The sequence below is a fragment of the Vanacampus margaritifer genome, chromosome 1 (assembly GCF_051991255.1).
Source record: "Vanacampus margaritifer isolate UIUO_Vmar chromosome 1, RoL_Vmar_1.0, whole genome shotgun sequence".
Classification (NCBI taxonomy): domain Eukaryota; kingdom Metazoa; phylum Chordata; class Actinopteri; order Syngnathiformes; family Syngnathidae; genus Vanacampus; species Vanacampus margaritifer.
In genome coordinates, this window is record NC_135432.1 from 10,321,527 (window position 1) to 10,338,080 (window position 16,554).

At 41.2% G+C, this 16,554-nt stretch overlaps 2 protein-coding genes and 1 long non-coding RNA gene across 14 annotated transcripts in view; 1 reads left to right on the forward strand and 2 right to left on the reverse strand.

Moving 5' to 3' along the window:
* On the reverse strand, positions 1-14,084 carry mpp4b (MAGUK p55 scaffold protein 4b). 8 transcript variants are annotated; one of them, XM_077571036.1, is made up of 22 exons: positions 13,882-14,073; positions 13,300-13,402; positions 13,085-13,206; positions 12,103-12,180; positions 11,943-12,026; positions 11,738-11,869; positions 6,980-7,061; positions 6,597-6,682; positions 5,652-5,723; positions 4,536-4,732; positions 4,403-4,452; positions 3,796-3,813; positions 3,669-3,710; positions 3,569-3,589; positions 3,419-3,433; positions 2,599-2,640; positions 2,330-2,503; positions 2,182-2,262; positions 1,988-2,081; positions 1,195-1,303; positions 968-1,102; positions 1-865 (listed from the first exon to the last, which is right to left on the reverse strand). In XM_077571036.1, exons 2-22 carry the CDS (start codon positions 13,355-13,357, stop codon positions 674-676), a joined length of 1,884 nt encoding a protein of 627 aa, XP_077427162.1. In that variant the 5' UTR covers positions 13,358-13,402; positions 13,882-14,073; the 3' UTR covers positions 1-673. The 8 variants fall into 8 exon arrangements, 5 of the variants coding, with proteins under 5 accessions (XP_077427162.1, XP_077427155.1, XP_077427178.1 ...); XM_077571029.1 differs by having other exon boundaries at positions 5,652-5,726; XM_077571052.1 differs by lacking the exon at positions 3,796-3,813 and having other exon boundaries at positions 5,652-5,726.
* LOC144055287 (uncharacterized) lies at positions 11,503-14,783 on the forward strand. The gene is made up of 3 exons (XR_013294821.1): positions 11,503-12,571; positions 12,728-12,879; positions 12,996-14,783. It is a non-coding gene; the product is annotated as an uncharacterized LOC144055287 (long non-coding RNA).
* Positions 14,374-16,554, reverse strand: part of als2b (alsin Rho guanine nucleotide exchange factor ALS2 b) — a 23,211-nt gene continuing 21,030 nt past the window's right edge. For all 5 annotated transcript variants that reach the window (XM_077570891.1, XM_077570909.1, XM_077570882.1 and 2 more), the window contains one exon: positions 14,374-16,178. In XM_077570891.1, the coding sequence (XP_077427017.1) occupies positions 16,140-16,178 (39 nt within the window). In that variant the 3' untranslated portion in view covers positions 14,374-16,139. The remainder of the gene's footprint in view (positions 16,179-16,554) is intronic.

Consider the following 16,554-nt stretch of genomic DNA (forward strand, 5'->3'; position numbering starts at 1 on the left):
TCGAATTGAACAGTTTTATTCTTGTCACAAAGATGTCATCGTTTTAATGTACCAAATCGGCAAGGAGCGCCACAATTTAATCTTCACAACAATGTAAACAAGTTTTGACCAACATTTGTAGCGTGTTTTGGCATGCATTGCATGCAGTGACCCATTTTAAAATACAATATGAACAAAAAACAATGACCTCACAGCCTAAATTGTAAACATTGAACAGAATAAGCCATACTTTTTATTGTAGGTAAACGTGAGAGAAGACAGGGTGATATCTTATTGGGGCGACACATACAGGTAATTAATTATTCTGTATGCGTAGCAGACACCAATTTGGCAGCACATCTGTTTCAGTTTTGAGGTTCTAAATTCAAATCTCAGTTCCGGCCTTCCTCTGTGGCATTTACATATCCTCCCCATGCTTGTGTGGTTTTTCTCCAGGTAATCCTGCTTTCATGACAGTTTCAGTGAAGACTAAATTACCCATAGGTGTGAACAATAACATCGATATAGTGTGTGCCCCGAGTGTGTGAAACCCACCTCTTGCTCTAAAGTCAACTGGGATAGGCTCTTTATCATGTGTTGATCGGAAAACACATTTCATAGTAAATTCAAATTGCTTGCTACCATGATAACAGGGGCTACATTTTTCTTTTTCATTAACATCTTACAATTTTGTCTACGAGTCTGCGGTGGGTCGTATCCAGTTGGTGGGGACCCACTGTGGCTCATCCTGCGCCTTCCTAACTGCGGTCAGCAACTGGATGCAGGACTCCTGCAAGTCATTGTTGACGATCACGTAATCAAAGAACTGCGAGTAGTGGGACTCAATTTTCCGGGCAGCCTCCTCCATCTCCTGGAAGTCTTCGTCCTATTGGATGGAGGTCACATCATATCACAATCTTTCAGCTCTGTCCTGTTAACATCTTGTACGCAGATCACCGTGTACGATCACATCCATCCATGCGCTCACTTTGAAGGGGCGGTTGACGTAGTAGTCAGTGGTTATGTACGAGTCCTTCCTCGTCTCTCTTAGTTGCTCCAGCGGCGGTGGCTTCACGTAGACGATATAAGCCTGCAGGTCATGTGTTCTGACAGCTTGAATGGCCTAAATACGGTAAAGGCACATCCATATACTGTATTCATTTGAGAAAAGTATTCATGGTTTTGTATTGTATGAAAGTCTGGCTATCCACTCACATTTGGTTCGATATCAACAACGCAGATCTTCCCACTGTTTAAAACTTCCCTCACAGCTTCTCTACTGGTGCCATACAGATTTCCTTTATACTCACCATACTCCAAGAATCTGCAGGAAATTGAGGGCAAACACAAGAACAGACAGTTAGCACTTCCTCTTGCGATCCGGGTGACCGTAAAAGGAAGCGACTCAAGGAAGAAGCTTTTGAAGACATTTTAAGGTTCCCATCAACACACAGTATCATAACCAATTAGAGGCTGAAGTGTATTTTCTGCCCAGATTTAGTCAGAACTGTTTTAATTTCCTCATTTCCTCAGTAGAGCTTTGTTCTGCGGATGTATCCTTGTGAGTGTTATCGCAATTTCTGCCAGGTGCAGTCATGACTGAATAACCTCCTCTATTCCTCAAATGGGCTTTGGTCTGTGTTTGAATGATGTCCTTGAGTTTTATCTCATGTCCGGTCAACTCTGGTTGAACTGTTTACTGGAAACTGTGTGGTACCGCCCTGCAAGATAGTATAAGAAAATTGTAAGTCCTCTGTAATCTTCGCACTTGTCAGAGGCTACAGCCATTGCCTGTAACTCACTTGTGCCCGGAATATTCTGTAGAAATAAAAGCTTTGAAGGAACTGTTCATCGATCTCCAGCCTGTATTCAGATAACCAACATTCCCACTACCCGAAAGAAAACGAACACGCGGCGGAAAAGATCTACTCCACAACAAGGCTCTGATTATCTACAACCAAACAGTATGTAGTTATTGGAGTGGAGCATAAATAAAACGCAGTTGCACCTGCTTTTGTGCACCATGTTGTCAAAGGCCTCTCGGCTGGTGAAGTGATATTCTCTGCCCGATTCCTCATATCCTTTGGGTGCCCTTGTTGTGTCTGGCACAGGGAAATGAAAAGCATTGACATTTCAGTTGTAGTGTACAAATTTGACCCCGCCCCCTGACTTTAACTGTATGTTTTAAAGGTGGTCACATACAAGATACTGCTCCTTGGAATGTGTTCGGATTCATCTCAATCAAGCGCCTGCGAAGTTCATTCACACCCACCCCCGATGGGCCTGTAACAGAAGACAGTTAACATTTCACCTAAAACATTTATTTTCACAAAAATGATAAGTCATGTACCTAACAGAGCAATAAGCCGGTGCACATCACTGGAACTGCGTTGGTAGCGCACCACCTCCTCATAGGCACAGTTGAGGGCACTTTTGCAGCTGTTGGAACATTTGGTGGGGCAGGACATTTGGGCGGCGCTGTGAAAGCGTCTGCGACACAGACGCAAGCTGTGCCTGAAGCCAGCTAAGGATAAAAAAAAAAAAAACATACAAACAAACTTATAGTTGTAAATTGTTCTAAATGTATTGATTTATTATATTAAAATGCGGATGACACACCAAGGTAGACTCCGGCAACGCTGCTGCTGAAATCATCCTCCTCTTTTTTGACAGGAAAACCATTCAAATGGGGAAACAAAAGGAAATATAGAATGAATACAGAAATGTACAATTTATACAAGAGTAGTGCAGGTCACATTATATATTTATAGCATGTCCCAAATTAAGCACCCTGCTGAGAAGCTAAATGGAAATGAATAACTTCAACATAAAGTGTTTAAATACTCAAAGGAGGGAAGGCTGAAAAGACCTGAAGAAAAAAAATGAATCTTCCAATTTCATTCATGTATTTTATCAGGCATCCTATTAACTCATTCACTGCCATTGACGGCTATAGACGTCAAAAATTCATTTGAACTATTTATGTTAGTTTCACATTTTTTTCCACTTTTGTTAATAAGAGTATGAAAACCTAGGAAAACATTTATTGTACGTTTTAGAACAGATATAAAATGTGATTAGTCATGAGTTAACTATTGAAGCCATGCGATTAATTACAATTAAAAAATTTAATTGTCTGACGCCTCAAATTTTTTGATATTTTCTTTTTTGTTTAATTACTCAATTATTTAAACTCAAGATTAATCACACATTTTATATCTGTCCTAAATGTACAATAAATTTTGTTTCTAGGTTTTCATACTCTTGTTAACAAAAGTATAAAAAAATGTGAAACTAATAGAAATAGTTCAAATGAATTATTGACGTCTATAGCCGTCAATGGCAGTGAACGAGTTCATTGAATCACACTAGAGATCAACTGATCCTTTTTAGATGTGAATTTATGTCAGTTTTGTCCCTCTTAAGTTTGATCTCTCACCGACTCTTAGCTCGTCTGATGTTCCGCATCAGAAAGCATGCAAAAACAACCGATAGGTAAAAGATTATTATCCAGAGGAAAGGGTTGTTTTGACACATTACCTACATCAGAACAAATCAGATCAGATTAAGTAAACAAAGACTTACCTACCAGATTCAAAAGCCTCCTCATCTGGCAGGAGAGAGAAGAAACACACAGTGGAGTTATTCAACATTGTATTTAACAGCACGTGCACTGCGTGAACACTTACCTGCTTCAACACATTTGTCATCAATGGCCATCAGGTCCTCCTCTGTGGGGAGAAAATTGAAATAAAGACAGCATACATGAAATGATAAATGTGTAATGTTAAATTTAAAATGATAACTGAGCAGTACCTTCCTCCACTGTGCTCACTTCAGCGAAGCAAGGGAGTGAAGAGACAATTACATACGTTTAGTATGTAGTCACAAGAGGCCTCATTTCATACTAAGATTTATTTGCACATTTACTCGTTCTTCTTGCACTTAGTGTCGGCAACAGGTATAAAAATGGTGGAGACCGCCGTATTTAAAAAAGGGTTTTCACAGTGTGCTACAAGGAATGCAGAGTTGAAAAGATATTTTTCATAGGCGATTTAGCATGACTCCTTCTTGTGATTGGCTCTAAGCTAACACTTAGATTATTTAGAAGCTTCAAAATGTCATTGCTAAAAAGGCCATATGTTTTAATCATTTTTCAGAAATGTTTACATGAGCAGAAAATACACACTCATATTGCGCACGGCGCCTGGATTTCATCCTCTCCTGGGGCTAAGGGGGGGGGGGCTGAGAAAATAATCACTTTTCCATCACTTCAGTTGCTTTATTCAGAGGTTCTCGTGTTTTTCAATAAAAGGATGATAACCAGCACATGTATAATTTATAAAAAATAATATTCAACAAAATAATTCAGCCTGACAAAATCGAAGCTAAAGCGTGACTAAATGAAAATGGGTGAACTCACGTATGTGTACGCAGGTGTGCGGCTGATAAGGTAACAAGTCCCGCTGCTTCCTGTAACATCACGCACATTTGCATCTTGATTCCACGTCTTTGTCTTACATGTGAGAAGGCAGAAGGCTGAATGCTGAACTGACCGTTTGAGCAGGTCGTTGGAGGGGATAAGGCCCGCGCAAGCCGCGTTGCCAAACACTTTCTTGGCCTGCCACCACAGAGCGTCTGTCTGGTCAACGATCTCCAGAACGTCACCTTTCCTGAAGCAAACGCCGGCGTCCGTGCAGGGGATGGTGGGATCTTGCTGAGGGTTGTAGTCCACCATAGCACGCACGTACAGCTGATGTGTGACAAGATGATTTGGAAAAGTTAGGAAATGGGAAGAGAGCAGGGTTATTATAATTTGGGATGTTTTTTCTTGAAAAAAAATATTTAATTTAATTTTAATGAGTTTTTAGAGCAAGTTTGTTAGTTTTTCTTAGTATATTTTGTAAAAAAAAAATTTTTTAGTTTGTATTAGTTTTATTTTTTTAAATATATGGAGTGTTTGTCGAGTGAAAGTAAAAAAAAAAAAAGGTCTCTAAGTATTATGTAATAAAATAAACTACAGTTTTTAAATGACTGTTTTGACCCTCCCTGTTCTGCACTAACGTATAGCAATGGGGTAAATGCCACGGAGGAGGCGGGACTTCTGACTTCCTGGTTTTCATACATCAGCTTTGTTTCCGTTTCCTGTTTGCGACGTGTGGGCCGCGTCCCAGTTCTTGCGCTTCCGCCTTTGTGCCCCTCAAGTGCGCGTTCCCGTCGACGGGTGCGAGTGTGTAGTGTGTCTGTCAGTTGTCCAAAGCATTTCAGAGAGCTGAGATGATGGGCGGGAGCGCGCGGTTGGGGAGTGGGGGTGCGAGTGTTGGAACGCGCGTGCCCATCATTGACCGGAAACGACGCTGATGTGTGAAACCCGGAAGTCGGAAGTCCGTGGTATCTACCTCATACTGAAATAAGTAGTACATTTGAAATGAACCCTGGAAGCTTGTGTATGAAATTAGTTGACAAAACGTAATGTAATTATAGCTAGTTTTAATTAGTTTTATAAATGGAATGCTTTATGCTTTACTTATGGAATTTAAGATGTAGTTTCGGGTTAGTTTTTACTTTTTTGGAAAGCATTCCCCCCCGATTATTATTTTTTTCTTTCAATTTTAGTTTGAGTTATTTTGTGTTCCTTAACTCTAATAACCTTGGAAGAGAGGAAAACTCACCATGGTATGGTTGTGAATAGGCCTGTTGGTAATGGGAACCACTTTGAACATGATGGTTCCCTGTGCTCTGGCCTGCTGGTTGGAAGAAAAAAATAATTTTAGGAAATCAGTGGGGGACACTTATTCATACCTAACTCATTCACTGCCATTGACGGCTATAGACGTCAAAAATCTATTTGAACTATTTCTATTAGTTTAACATTTTTTTCCACTTTTGTTAACAAAAGTATGAAAACCTAGATTTTTTTCATTGTACATTTAGAACAGATATACAATTTGAATGTGATTTATCGTGCATTAACTAGTGAAGTCATTCGATTAATTACAATTAAAACTTTTAATTGCCTGAGGCCCCTAATTTTTAATATCTTTTCTTTTCTTTTTTTTAAATGAAGGACTACAGAAATCAGTCACAGTTGATATGCTGAAATCACAGGATTTGGACAGTTTTACATAAAAAAAAAATGGCTCCAAATGATTACTTGATTATCTATATATATAAAGATTATTAAGAAATTAGGTGTTTCAGGCCATTAAAATGAATTCACTAGTTAACTCACAATTAATCGCAAATTTTATATCTGTTCCATTTTTTTTCTAGGTTTTCATACTCATAAAATTTAACTAATAGAAATAGTTCAAATGGATTTTTGACGTCTATAGCCGTCAATGGCAGTGAACCTGAAATGGAGTTAACCTATGCCCTTGAGTTTACAACATTCCGAAGTTTGTGTTACGAGTTTGCACGTTCTCCCCGTTAGTTTTATGATAGTAAGACTTGGCTGGAAAAGATTATTTTAAATTCATTCCAAATCTGAACAAATCAGAGTTGATCGGAAATAGACTGTATTCAATCTGTACTTTGACAACAGTGACATGTTACTGAAAACGAGAGATGACATCACACCTGCATAGGATTGATGCGTCAGAAATCCAACAACCTACCACAACTTGAATGACTTGCTCTGGCTCCAAGCCGTCCACTGCAAATCCATTCACCTCTAGGATCCGGTCCCCCGCGTGAAGCAAACCTGTTCACACAAATCAATAATTATTAATTCATACTTCCACTGGGGCTTCATTGCGTGACCTGCATTACTAAAACTAACCTTAAGCCTACCAGTACCCAAGGCAGAGCCAATTTTGACCCGGGGCCAAAAATATCCTCATAACAATTGTCTATATCAAATTATGAGCTAAAGGTCTTTATCCATCTCAAAGACGGCCATTTTGCTTGCCCCTTGCATGATTTGGCTTGAAAATGCCATCAAATGCACTGCAATATCATTTTCGTAAAATATTATTATCAAGACTTAACTTTGACTCACCACTGCGATCAGCCAGGCCTCCGTGAATCACCCGAGCCACAAAAATCTCACCAGTGATTTCATTTCTCTTTATTGTTGCTCCCTAAAAAAAGAAAGGAGACCACATGAGATGTGAAGTGCCGTTGAGGTGCGACGGCACATCCAATGGTTTCAGTTAAATGAAGAATGCAGACAAGCTGAAGTGAAATGGAAGAAAACAAACAAAAGACTGTCAAACAGAACAGAGTGGAAGTGTACATCAAAATGCAGGAAAACGATGGTGAAGGGAAAATAACCATGGTTTGATATGTCCTCATGTAACCTCTTATATAAGGATATGTTGTTGTCCTGAACTGTTGTACGACTCCAGGTGCCCAACAATTTGTAAATAAAGGGCGGAATCAGCCTGGGAGTGAATACCTTGTTTATACTACAGTTTTCCCTGCTTTGCAAAACATGTTTTCGAAAGTGTCTGAGAAAGGGCTTGGCTAGCCCGGTTTCCCACGCTAACGAATAAAAAACGGAGCGGCACACGGTCCGGACAGAGTCAGCTGTGGAACACGTACGATTGCCCAGCCGTTTTGCAGCTCGTTCTACCCGGACCGTAGGCTCTCCGGTCTAGTGTCAAGGTAAGCGCTGATGATGATCATATTATGCTGCTTAACGTTGTAGTGTATTGATTGCTGTTTGCGGGGAACAAAAGATACAATTATTCTAGCAAGGCGAGTTGTGATTATTGCTGTTTGCGGGGAATAAAAGGTACAATTATTCTAGCACAGCACAGGTGTTGATTGCTGTTTGCGGGGAATAAAACGTACGATTATTCTAGCACAGTATAAATGTTGATTGCTGTTTGCGGGGAATAAAAGACACAGTTATTCTAGCAAAGCATATCAGTCTCTTTGTATTCATTGTTGCCGCCGACCACTCACGATCCTGCATAAAAATATAAAGCTGAAGTAGTGTTTTTCACAAAACAGATGGCGATGGAGAATTTCATGACCAAGAAAATATTCAACTAACTCGAAGCAGCTTGAAAAGATCCAAAAAGGTGTTTTGTTTGTTTGCGCTCCATCTCTTACGTCTTCTTCCCTTTCTTCCGCTGGTTGGAGCGAGCTCCTCTCACATAAAAGGATGCCTCTTTAGCTTCTCCCAAGGTGCCGTTAGTAAGAGGATGCGATAAAGGAGGATTTTTGTGCTTGCTGCGGGGCGATCCCCGGCAGGATCCGGGCAGACAGCTGCTGGCCCGGGAGGTGGAAGCCACATCTGGGCAGCTGCTGCTGAGGGAGCTGGAGGACGACGATATGAGCGACGGCATGGAGGAAAGCGACGGACGCTGCACTTTGCTCTTGATGGGAATCCTGTGCAGTGGGGGGGTCCGCTCCGCCCTGCTGGTATTGAGAACCGTCTGAAGCCGCTCGACCACCTGACTGAGCAACGTCAAAGCCTGGGAGTTGTCTTGCACCGTTTCGGACATTCGCTCGGTCGCGGTTGCCATCTTCTCCCCGAGTCGCTGGATGTCCTTGGTGCTGCTCTCCATCGAGCTGGCGGCCAGCTGCACCGTGCTCCGCAGCTCGTCCACGCTCTCCTGCTTGGCCAGCTCCACGGGGGGAGCCTGAGGGATCTTCAGCACCCGGTGGGGGCACACGGGGCTGGGGGGCGCTGTGCGAATCCTCGGACTCTGGTTTCTCAGCCTTGGAGGCAGATTTGGTTGTAGGTAGCGGTCCACATTGGCGTAGTAGGGTACGGAGAGGCAGGGCGGAGACACAGCCCAGCGCTGGGATGCGTTCGGGGGATGGAGGGGCTCCGGGGATGTTTGATACTCATTTTTGCCATTTAACTCTTCAATGTAGTCGTCTCCAAAAAGAAAGAAAAAAAGACGGACCACTGTGTTACAATTACTGGGCAGTGATGGCCAACGTGATGGATGATGGAGGGAACACTCTAAAAATAGTTGGGTCAAAAATAACCCAAATTTGGTCAAAAAGGGACCGACCTAACTATTTCTGGTTATTCAATTAACTCAAAAAGTTGGGTCAAAAAAATAACACACAAACAACCCCCCAAAATGGGTTGCTTTGTGGGTTATTAATTTAATTCGACCCAGCCTTTTGGGTTAAATAGCTCAGAAAGTTGTCATGAATAATTTTTGACGTAATTCAATTAGGTTATTCAATTAACTCCAAAAAATTGTTTGAAATGAATAACCCACAAATAACCTTAAAAAAATGAGGTCACATTGTGGGTTATTAATTTAATTTGACCCAACTTTTTGGGGTAAATAACAAAAAAAAAAAAAGGGTTTGCTCATTTCTGACCCAATTCAATTGGGTTATTTAAAGGATCTTTTTGCAGTTTGTCACTTTTTTTTTTTTTTTTTACCCGCGACTGCCACCTTTGGCCCAAAGCGTAACTGCAAAATCTGTGTCAGGCTCGTTCATGGTGCGCGTGCGAGTACGAGCACAATCTTAAAGCGACAGCCACAGTTGACAAACTCCCCTCAAAGAAACTGTGGCGTGTGAGGGTCCGCACACTCTACTATAAAGGGAAGATAAAAGCTGATAGGTGCAATCAGAGTAAAACAGTCAGGGCTCTTCATACTCATCTGGGCATTGGTGGAGCATGCATGATGTAGAAAAAACGTTATTACCTTTTTAAACTGCACAAGGGACCTTTAATCAACCCAAAAAGTTGGGTCAAATTAAGAACTCACAAAGCAACCCCAACAAACTAGGTTGATTTGTGGGTTAATAATTTAACCAACTTTTTTTTTTAAATCAAATTAAAAACGAATTTATAATAAACAATCTTTGGGTTGTTTTGTCAGTTATTCATTACAGTTACAGTTAAATAACTCAAAAAGTTGGGTCGGTCCATTCTCGACCCAAATTGGGTTATTTATGACCCAACTGCTTTTGTAGAGTGAATGGTTGAGGATGTGCGATGGTCTGATCATTTCTTACCAATCAAGACTGAGCTGTAGACCGACGGAGCAGAGTAGTTCACATTCTGCTGCCAAAGGAGATTGGTGTAACAGACTCTGCACTGGCGTTTTGCTTTGCAATTGCGGCTCGTGGCCACGTAGCAAGGTGGGCGGCGCGGACCAACCGTTTGGTGACACGCAGCCTCTGCTGATGGGCAGCTGCCTCTGCGCACGTTACACACCGCTGAACCCTTCTCATCCGGGACCGAGATGTGCCTGGTCCCCAACATCCCCTCTAAGTGAAGCCTCTGGCGCGTTAGGCGCCTCAAGGTGTCCCAGTGACTGCAGACCCCCGTTCTTGGGATTGTTGCCACAGGAGGGGACATTGCAGGTAGTTGTGAACAAGTTCTCAGATGGTTGCAAAGCTGTGGATAAATGACATCAAACAAACTAGCATGCCACAGGGACTCATGCAGTCAACCACTGCAAGGTGATCCCATTCAAATATGACCCAGATGTGATCTCAAGTTGGGTCTAACTCAGGGGTCGGCAACCTTTCCTGTCAAATGAGTCATTTTAGGCCAAATAAATAACAAAAAAAAAAATTGTCTGGAGCGGCAAAACATTTGAATGTTGTGATGACCGAAACAGTGTATTAAAAGTTTTAATGTATTGAGGGCCCAAGAGCTCATTAGCGCTGCAGGGCAACACAAAACTATGCAGCATCAAATTTCTTTCTGCCTTTTTGTAAATTTGGGTACTTCCCTTTTCATAGATTTTTAGACTTTTCTGCCTTTCTGTAAAATTTCCAACATTTTGGGCAATTTTATAGACATATGGTAATTTTCTGCCTCCTTCATTTTTTGGACATTTTATGGCTATTTATTTTATTTTTATTTTTTTCAGCCTATTAATTTTCTGACATTTTTGGCAATTTTGTGGACATTTTATGGTAATTTTCAGGATTTCTTGTTTTGTTTTTGGACATTTTATAGTTACCTTTTTTGAACATTTTCTTTTCTGCCTTTAAAAAACAAAACAAAACAATTTTCTGACTTTTTTGCAATACCAAAGACATTTTGTGGTAATTTTCTGCCTATCGTAAATGGTTACTCTTGAAAAAAAAATTTTTGCCTTTTTTAAAATTCAAATCTCTGACAGCTTTGGCAATTTCATGGACAATTTATGGTAATGTACTGCTTTTCTTCCTTTTTGGCCATTTTATTGTCACTTTTTAAAAACGTTTTTAGGCCATTTTTTAAACAACATTTTCACCATTTGTCTCTTTTTTTCTGACAACTTAAAATTTTGGACTCTAACATTTTTGGGATATTTAATTATTCACTTTTTGTTTAATCAATAATTGATTTAAAGAATATTTTAAAAATAAACATAAATATGCAAAAAAAAATATTTCTACAATTTTTTTTTAGATCCACAGGGCGCCACTGACGAGGGACTAAAGAGCCACAGGTTGCAGACCCCTGGTCTAACTAATGAATCAGCTCAGCTCTCAGCTGAGTGAAATCTAAAAATCCGCACCCTCCGCATCTGCATGGTCACCACCCCTTCCAGCTCCTCCCCTCAGGTAGCCGCTGTCATTGTACTGTAATTACCGCACTGCTGGTCACTTTCTTTGCTTGATGACTCTGCGTTGTTTGCACAGCTATCATTGGTCGGTACTACAGCACAAAACCCTTACATGACGTAAAGACGCTTTATACTTAATAGTTCCTTGTTACTGCAATACTAGTGTAGCTCATTCTACCAGAGACAAATTCTTTGTCTGTTTTACATACTTGGCCAATGATTTGATGATTTGGATTCTGATTTACAGTTTCCTCTTAGCAGCTCACCAGCGGCTGCTTGTTCTTGACCAGGCACACGATCCTGGTGGCCTCCTCTTCGTCCGGAACGTCAGCCGGCATTGGCGGCAACACGGGCTCGTAGTTCTTCTGGGCCACGGTGTCATGCGCAGAAAGCAGAGCCTGCATGGACAGTACAAAATGTTGATAGCTGGCCAGAAAATAAAGTCAATGCAGCAGCAGGGAGTCGGTGTACCTGTAGGTGAGGCTGTCGCAAGAGTTGGTCGAGTTCCTTCGCTTCCTCGGAGCAGCCTGGGAATGTCTTGATGTCAATTAACAACTGCACAGGAAGGACAAAGTCAACTTGGGAAAAAGAAAACATCCAGCAACAGAAGAGCATCCAAAGAAAACTGAACCTGAAATGACAGTCCGGAGGCGTAGTCCAGAACTGGTTCTGGGGAATCTCGCAAGTATTTTTGAAGACACTCATACACCTGTTAAAAGTGTGACATCATTATTCCGGAGTTAATGTGATGCATCAGAACTTGCTGCGTTAATGAAGTGGTGATGCTGAAGGAAGACTATGTTGAGGGACTGACTCAAAGTCGTTGAACAACTGCAATTTCATTTTCAGCCAGAAAGTATCAGATCGAGCCCTGCAGAGCTTCAGCGGTCCGGTCAATTCGTAACTTAACAACTTATTCTGCCCTTCAGAAGTTCACCGTTTGAGATTGTGAAACCTTAGAGCGCCCTCCAGGGGTTGCTTTGTTCATTGTTTTGCTGAGAAGAGAGAATTCCAATGTGGCAGCACGCAACGCCGACTCGTTTATGTGCTACGCGAACTGTTGGATCCTGTTTCGTTGTTGCTTTGGACAAGAATTGTCCGTAAGTACATGTGACGTTAAGAAAATAACACTGTGTATTCATTTTAGTTAATTTAGGACAGTATTAGAGATAAGAGACTGTTGTGCAATGTAACTAGCTATTAGCATGAGAGTGTGTCGTGTACAGTTAGCGAATACACATTGTTTTTTTTTTTAGTTTTACGACGACCTAAAGAGGGTAATGATCAGAGGCCATTGTTCAAATAAACAGCCCAAAAGGAAAACAAAGTCTGGTTATTTGGAACGTTGTTAACTCGCTGTCTAGCTGGTGAAATCTCGAAGCTTTGGAGCGAGGACAGCACACAACTCGTAAGAACCATGTCCTATCCAAATTTGGCCTTTTCTGAAACAGTCGGAATTAATATTGTTTACGATTTTACAAAATGGCAGAGGAGTCCTTTTGGTAATCTAATTCTTCTTATTAGGCTGTTTGGGCACTGATCTTTGGGCCCCTCAGAACTCAATTATGACGCCTGGCATGTCACAAAAACAGTGAAATTCTTCACATACACACCTTGAGCAGTGACTGCAACCAGGAGGCGTTGAGCAGACTGTGGAGAATCTCTGCTCCATCGATGTCCTGATTCAGTGTACGCCTCACCTCCTCTACCACATCTGCCAGGATCTGCCGAAGTCCTACAACATGTTCCCATACATGCGATAGTTAGACGCAGACGCTACAGTGCTTTGTTAGTGAAAAGAAGAAAAAAAACTATTCTCCCTACTTACCCTGCTCTCCCAGTTCACAGTAGGAGCTTAATACCTGAGCCTCCACCGCCTGCCTCATGGTCACTGGAACGTCAATCTTTTGACCCCTAAAACAGCTGAAAATCTGAGAATTTGAAGAAGAAACTTGAATTGCAACTCAAAACGGCACCACCGCTATTTTTACAAAATACACATGGCAGGTGGTGATCCAGAAACTTTTGGGGTCTTTCTGCGACAGCTGACCCCTTTTTCTAATGGTAATCCATTCTTGAGCTGGTTGTCGGTGTGAAAAGGTCAAGGGTTAATGGCACGCTTCACGCCGGTTGTAACATCACTGCTACTAAACGAAGACGAGCAGACTTCAATCTCTGCTTGCAAGCAGCCATGGACAGCATAAAACCTCGGATATTTGACTCATTATGGGTTTTTTAATTTACAAGTTAATTGCATTTTTATGCAACCAAGTTAAATGTTTCGTCCTGTCTGATGCTAACCCGCATTTAATAAAAAGCGTTAACTGCAACATATAGTCAAGAAAATACGGTAGGCCTCCTTGAAAAAGAAATTCAAGTGAAAGTATTCACACAAGAAAGTATAACGTACCTCCAGTCAAAAAGGATGCCACAGGATTCTATTCTACGGATGCTGCACTTCTTCATCAATCCATCGCATCAGTTGTACACACACAAAACAATTTCCCAAGAGCTTGACCACAGAAGAGAACGCAGCACGGTCATCAAGCTGTGAAGAGTGAGAGAGCTGTAATCTCCCCCGATCCCACTTAATCCCGGGCAAGTGAGCCTGTTGCCCCTGGCCGACGGAAGGCGGTTCCTCCCTCACCGGCTGGCTCGTTGCCAGGGCGCCGACAAATCTTCTTAACTCTTTCGGACTCGGTGGCATGCAGGGGAGAGCTGTGGGGATGATTCAGGTGTCACAAACAGTAGATTTACTCATTGATAAGCCAATCAACAGATTTGTTTCTTCTGCCCGACGTGTTTTCTTTTTCGCTCATTTTTTTAAACCCGTCAAATATTGAACAAAAGATTAAGATCGGTTTCATGTAGTGCCCATATGACTTCAATGTAAGAACAAAAATGCCTCAAAACACTGATGGATTTTTATTGTCACATATTGGTTTCCATGAGGATATTAAAAGTACATTTCATAAACAAGTTTGTTGTTAAAAAAGCCACTGGCGCAACCAGGCCTTACATTCACAATAACTAGAGCATTGGTAAAATGTTTCCTTCATGTAACACTGTAAATGAACTCCAAATTTCAAGGAAACAAATTCCGATAAAAATTTAATTCAACAAAATGTTTGACGTTTTGCTGTATCGCAAAGAAATGCAAGTTTATTGAATCAACCCTTGGATTGTCCCCAAATTAAAGATTGGATGGTTTGCAGCAAACAAATTGTTTTGCTGTGCAAACAATGTTGCCATAAATGTCAATTATTCATATTTTAAAGTTGTTCCAACATAAACTATTTTAAACCCCCTCCCCCCCAAAAAATAATATATATATATATATATTTTTTACAGTGCATTGTTACATCATCACATATAGTAGATGTCTACACACCTCTGTTCAAATAACAGACCAAAATAATTCATTTCAACATTAAATCCTTTAACGCGACCTATAACCTGTACAACTCAATTGAATTTTATTGGACCAGCGTGTGACCTCAGGGAGCTTTTTGTTTGTTTGTTACTGCATTAGAATAAAGTGTAATTGCACATCCACTACAGTAGGTGGTAGTGGCGCTAAGCGTATTAGCTCCTTTGCAGAGGTGTCCTACATTTTATAGACAAATGATAGTCGCTGCGTATAGTATGGTCGAAGTATTTTGTTTTTACTGGGGGTTTGGGGGGGGGGTATATAATCGGAAAGCATTGTGTTAAGAAGCACTTTAAATGTTAGCTGGTGTGCACTGATTCCCATTTAATGTGCGTTGGAATTTAATTAATATCCATTCATTCACTTATTTTTCCTTCCCCTCTCAAAATGGGTTACAATTAAATTTTCAAATGGGCTGTACCGGTGAGAGATCCTCCCCCCACCCCTCCAAAAAATATAGCACAAATCTGACATCTAGCAGGGGTGTGTAGATATTTGATATCCACTGTACACAGCTTATCAGTCAAAAGATAAGCAAAATTGCCTCTCTGTTTAGTGTTATTCGCAGGAAGGTCTCAGCAGGGGCTGAAATCACTTCCACAGTTAAATCATCAGAGAACACAAAATAATCCCTCTCAAGCCCTTTTAGAACAAAGCCGCGATGCAACAAAATGACAAAACAATCTGTGTAGTGAATGCTTACCAAAAAAAAAAAAAAAAAAGACAAGAACATTTGTGAGAACTGGTGCCTTGCAGTAAATGGGGCTTCAACACCACTTGCATGCATCAAGTTTGGATTCAGTTGGGTAACTTCCTGTAACATTTTAAGTTCACTTCACTATGCTTTCGGTACCACATTTAAGTACCAAGAGTACTGCGTGGTAGAAATAAGGATTGAATTGTTTTACAGGCTGCAAATATCCCACAGCCAACCTGTAAGGATACAAAATGAATTACGTTTTCTGACACAAAGAGGAATTACTATAGCGTTGCAAAGTCTCAATTGTCCATCTTGGACTCACGTGCGGACAATTTGACGTAGTGCATACTGTGTTATGGCGGTGACAACACTCTCGCAGCCGCTCACGGGCACAAAGGGAGAAGGTGGTCTCCTATAAATGTCAGCAGCAGATGGAGCGCTTAGTGACCTCAGCTGAGCCCCCGTGACAGGCTGATGGTGGGGGGTTGGGGGAGGAGCCACGGCGCACGCGTCAGTGAGAGAAGAAGAAGCCGCCGCATTAAGTGATCCTCTCATGCTGGATCTGGTAGTAACAGGCCTGTGGGAGGACAGGGAATATTCCACAGGGTTGGAAGGATTATCAAGACAATCAGTTAGCATACAGTGGTAGTATCTTGAATTATGATTGCCCCAATATAGGAGTTTTGCAAGATGCTTCTTGTTGCTTGGTATTTTAAAAAATATATTTTTAACCTACGGGTCAGCTAATAATGGCTGAAGCAAACTTCACAGCACGTGTCCGCCATCACTTGTGAAAGTGAAGGTATAGATAACGTTTATTTTGTGCTGTTATTTTCTGGGTTGTGTGCAGGTATTTTTACAAATGTTGTTTTACTAACCATGCATCCAAAGAAAGTGAGTGCTGAGTAAGAAATGCAACATTGTTTTTTACATTTGATTTTATGACAATATTA

Coding starts and splice junctions, on each gene's coding strand:
- mpp4b (XM_077571029.1), bottom strand. CDS start 13,357: ATGAGGCAGGCGGTGGAGGCTCAGGTATTAAGCTCCTACTGTGAACTG. Junction 5,727..6,596: donor AGCAAGTCATTCAAGTTGTG/GTAGGTTGTTGG, acceptor TCTTCCAACCAG/CAGGCCAGAGCACAGGGAAC. Junction 4,453..4,535: donor TCCAACGACCTGCTCAAACG/GTCAGTTCAGCA, acceptor GTGATGTTACAG/GAAGCAGCGGGACTTGTTAC.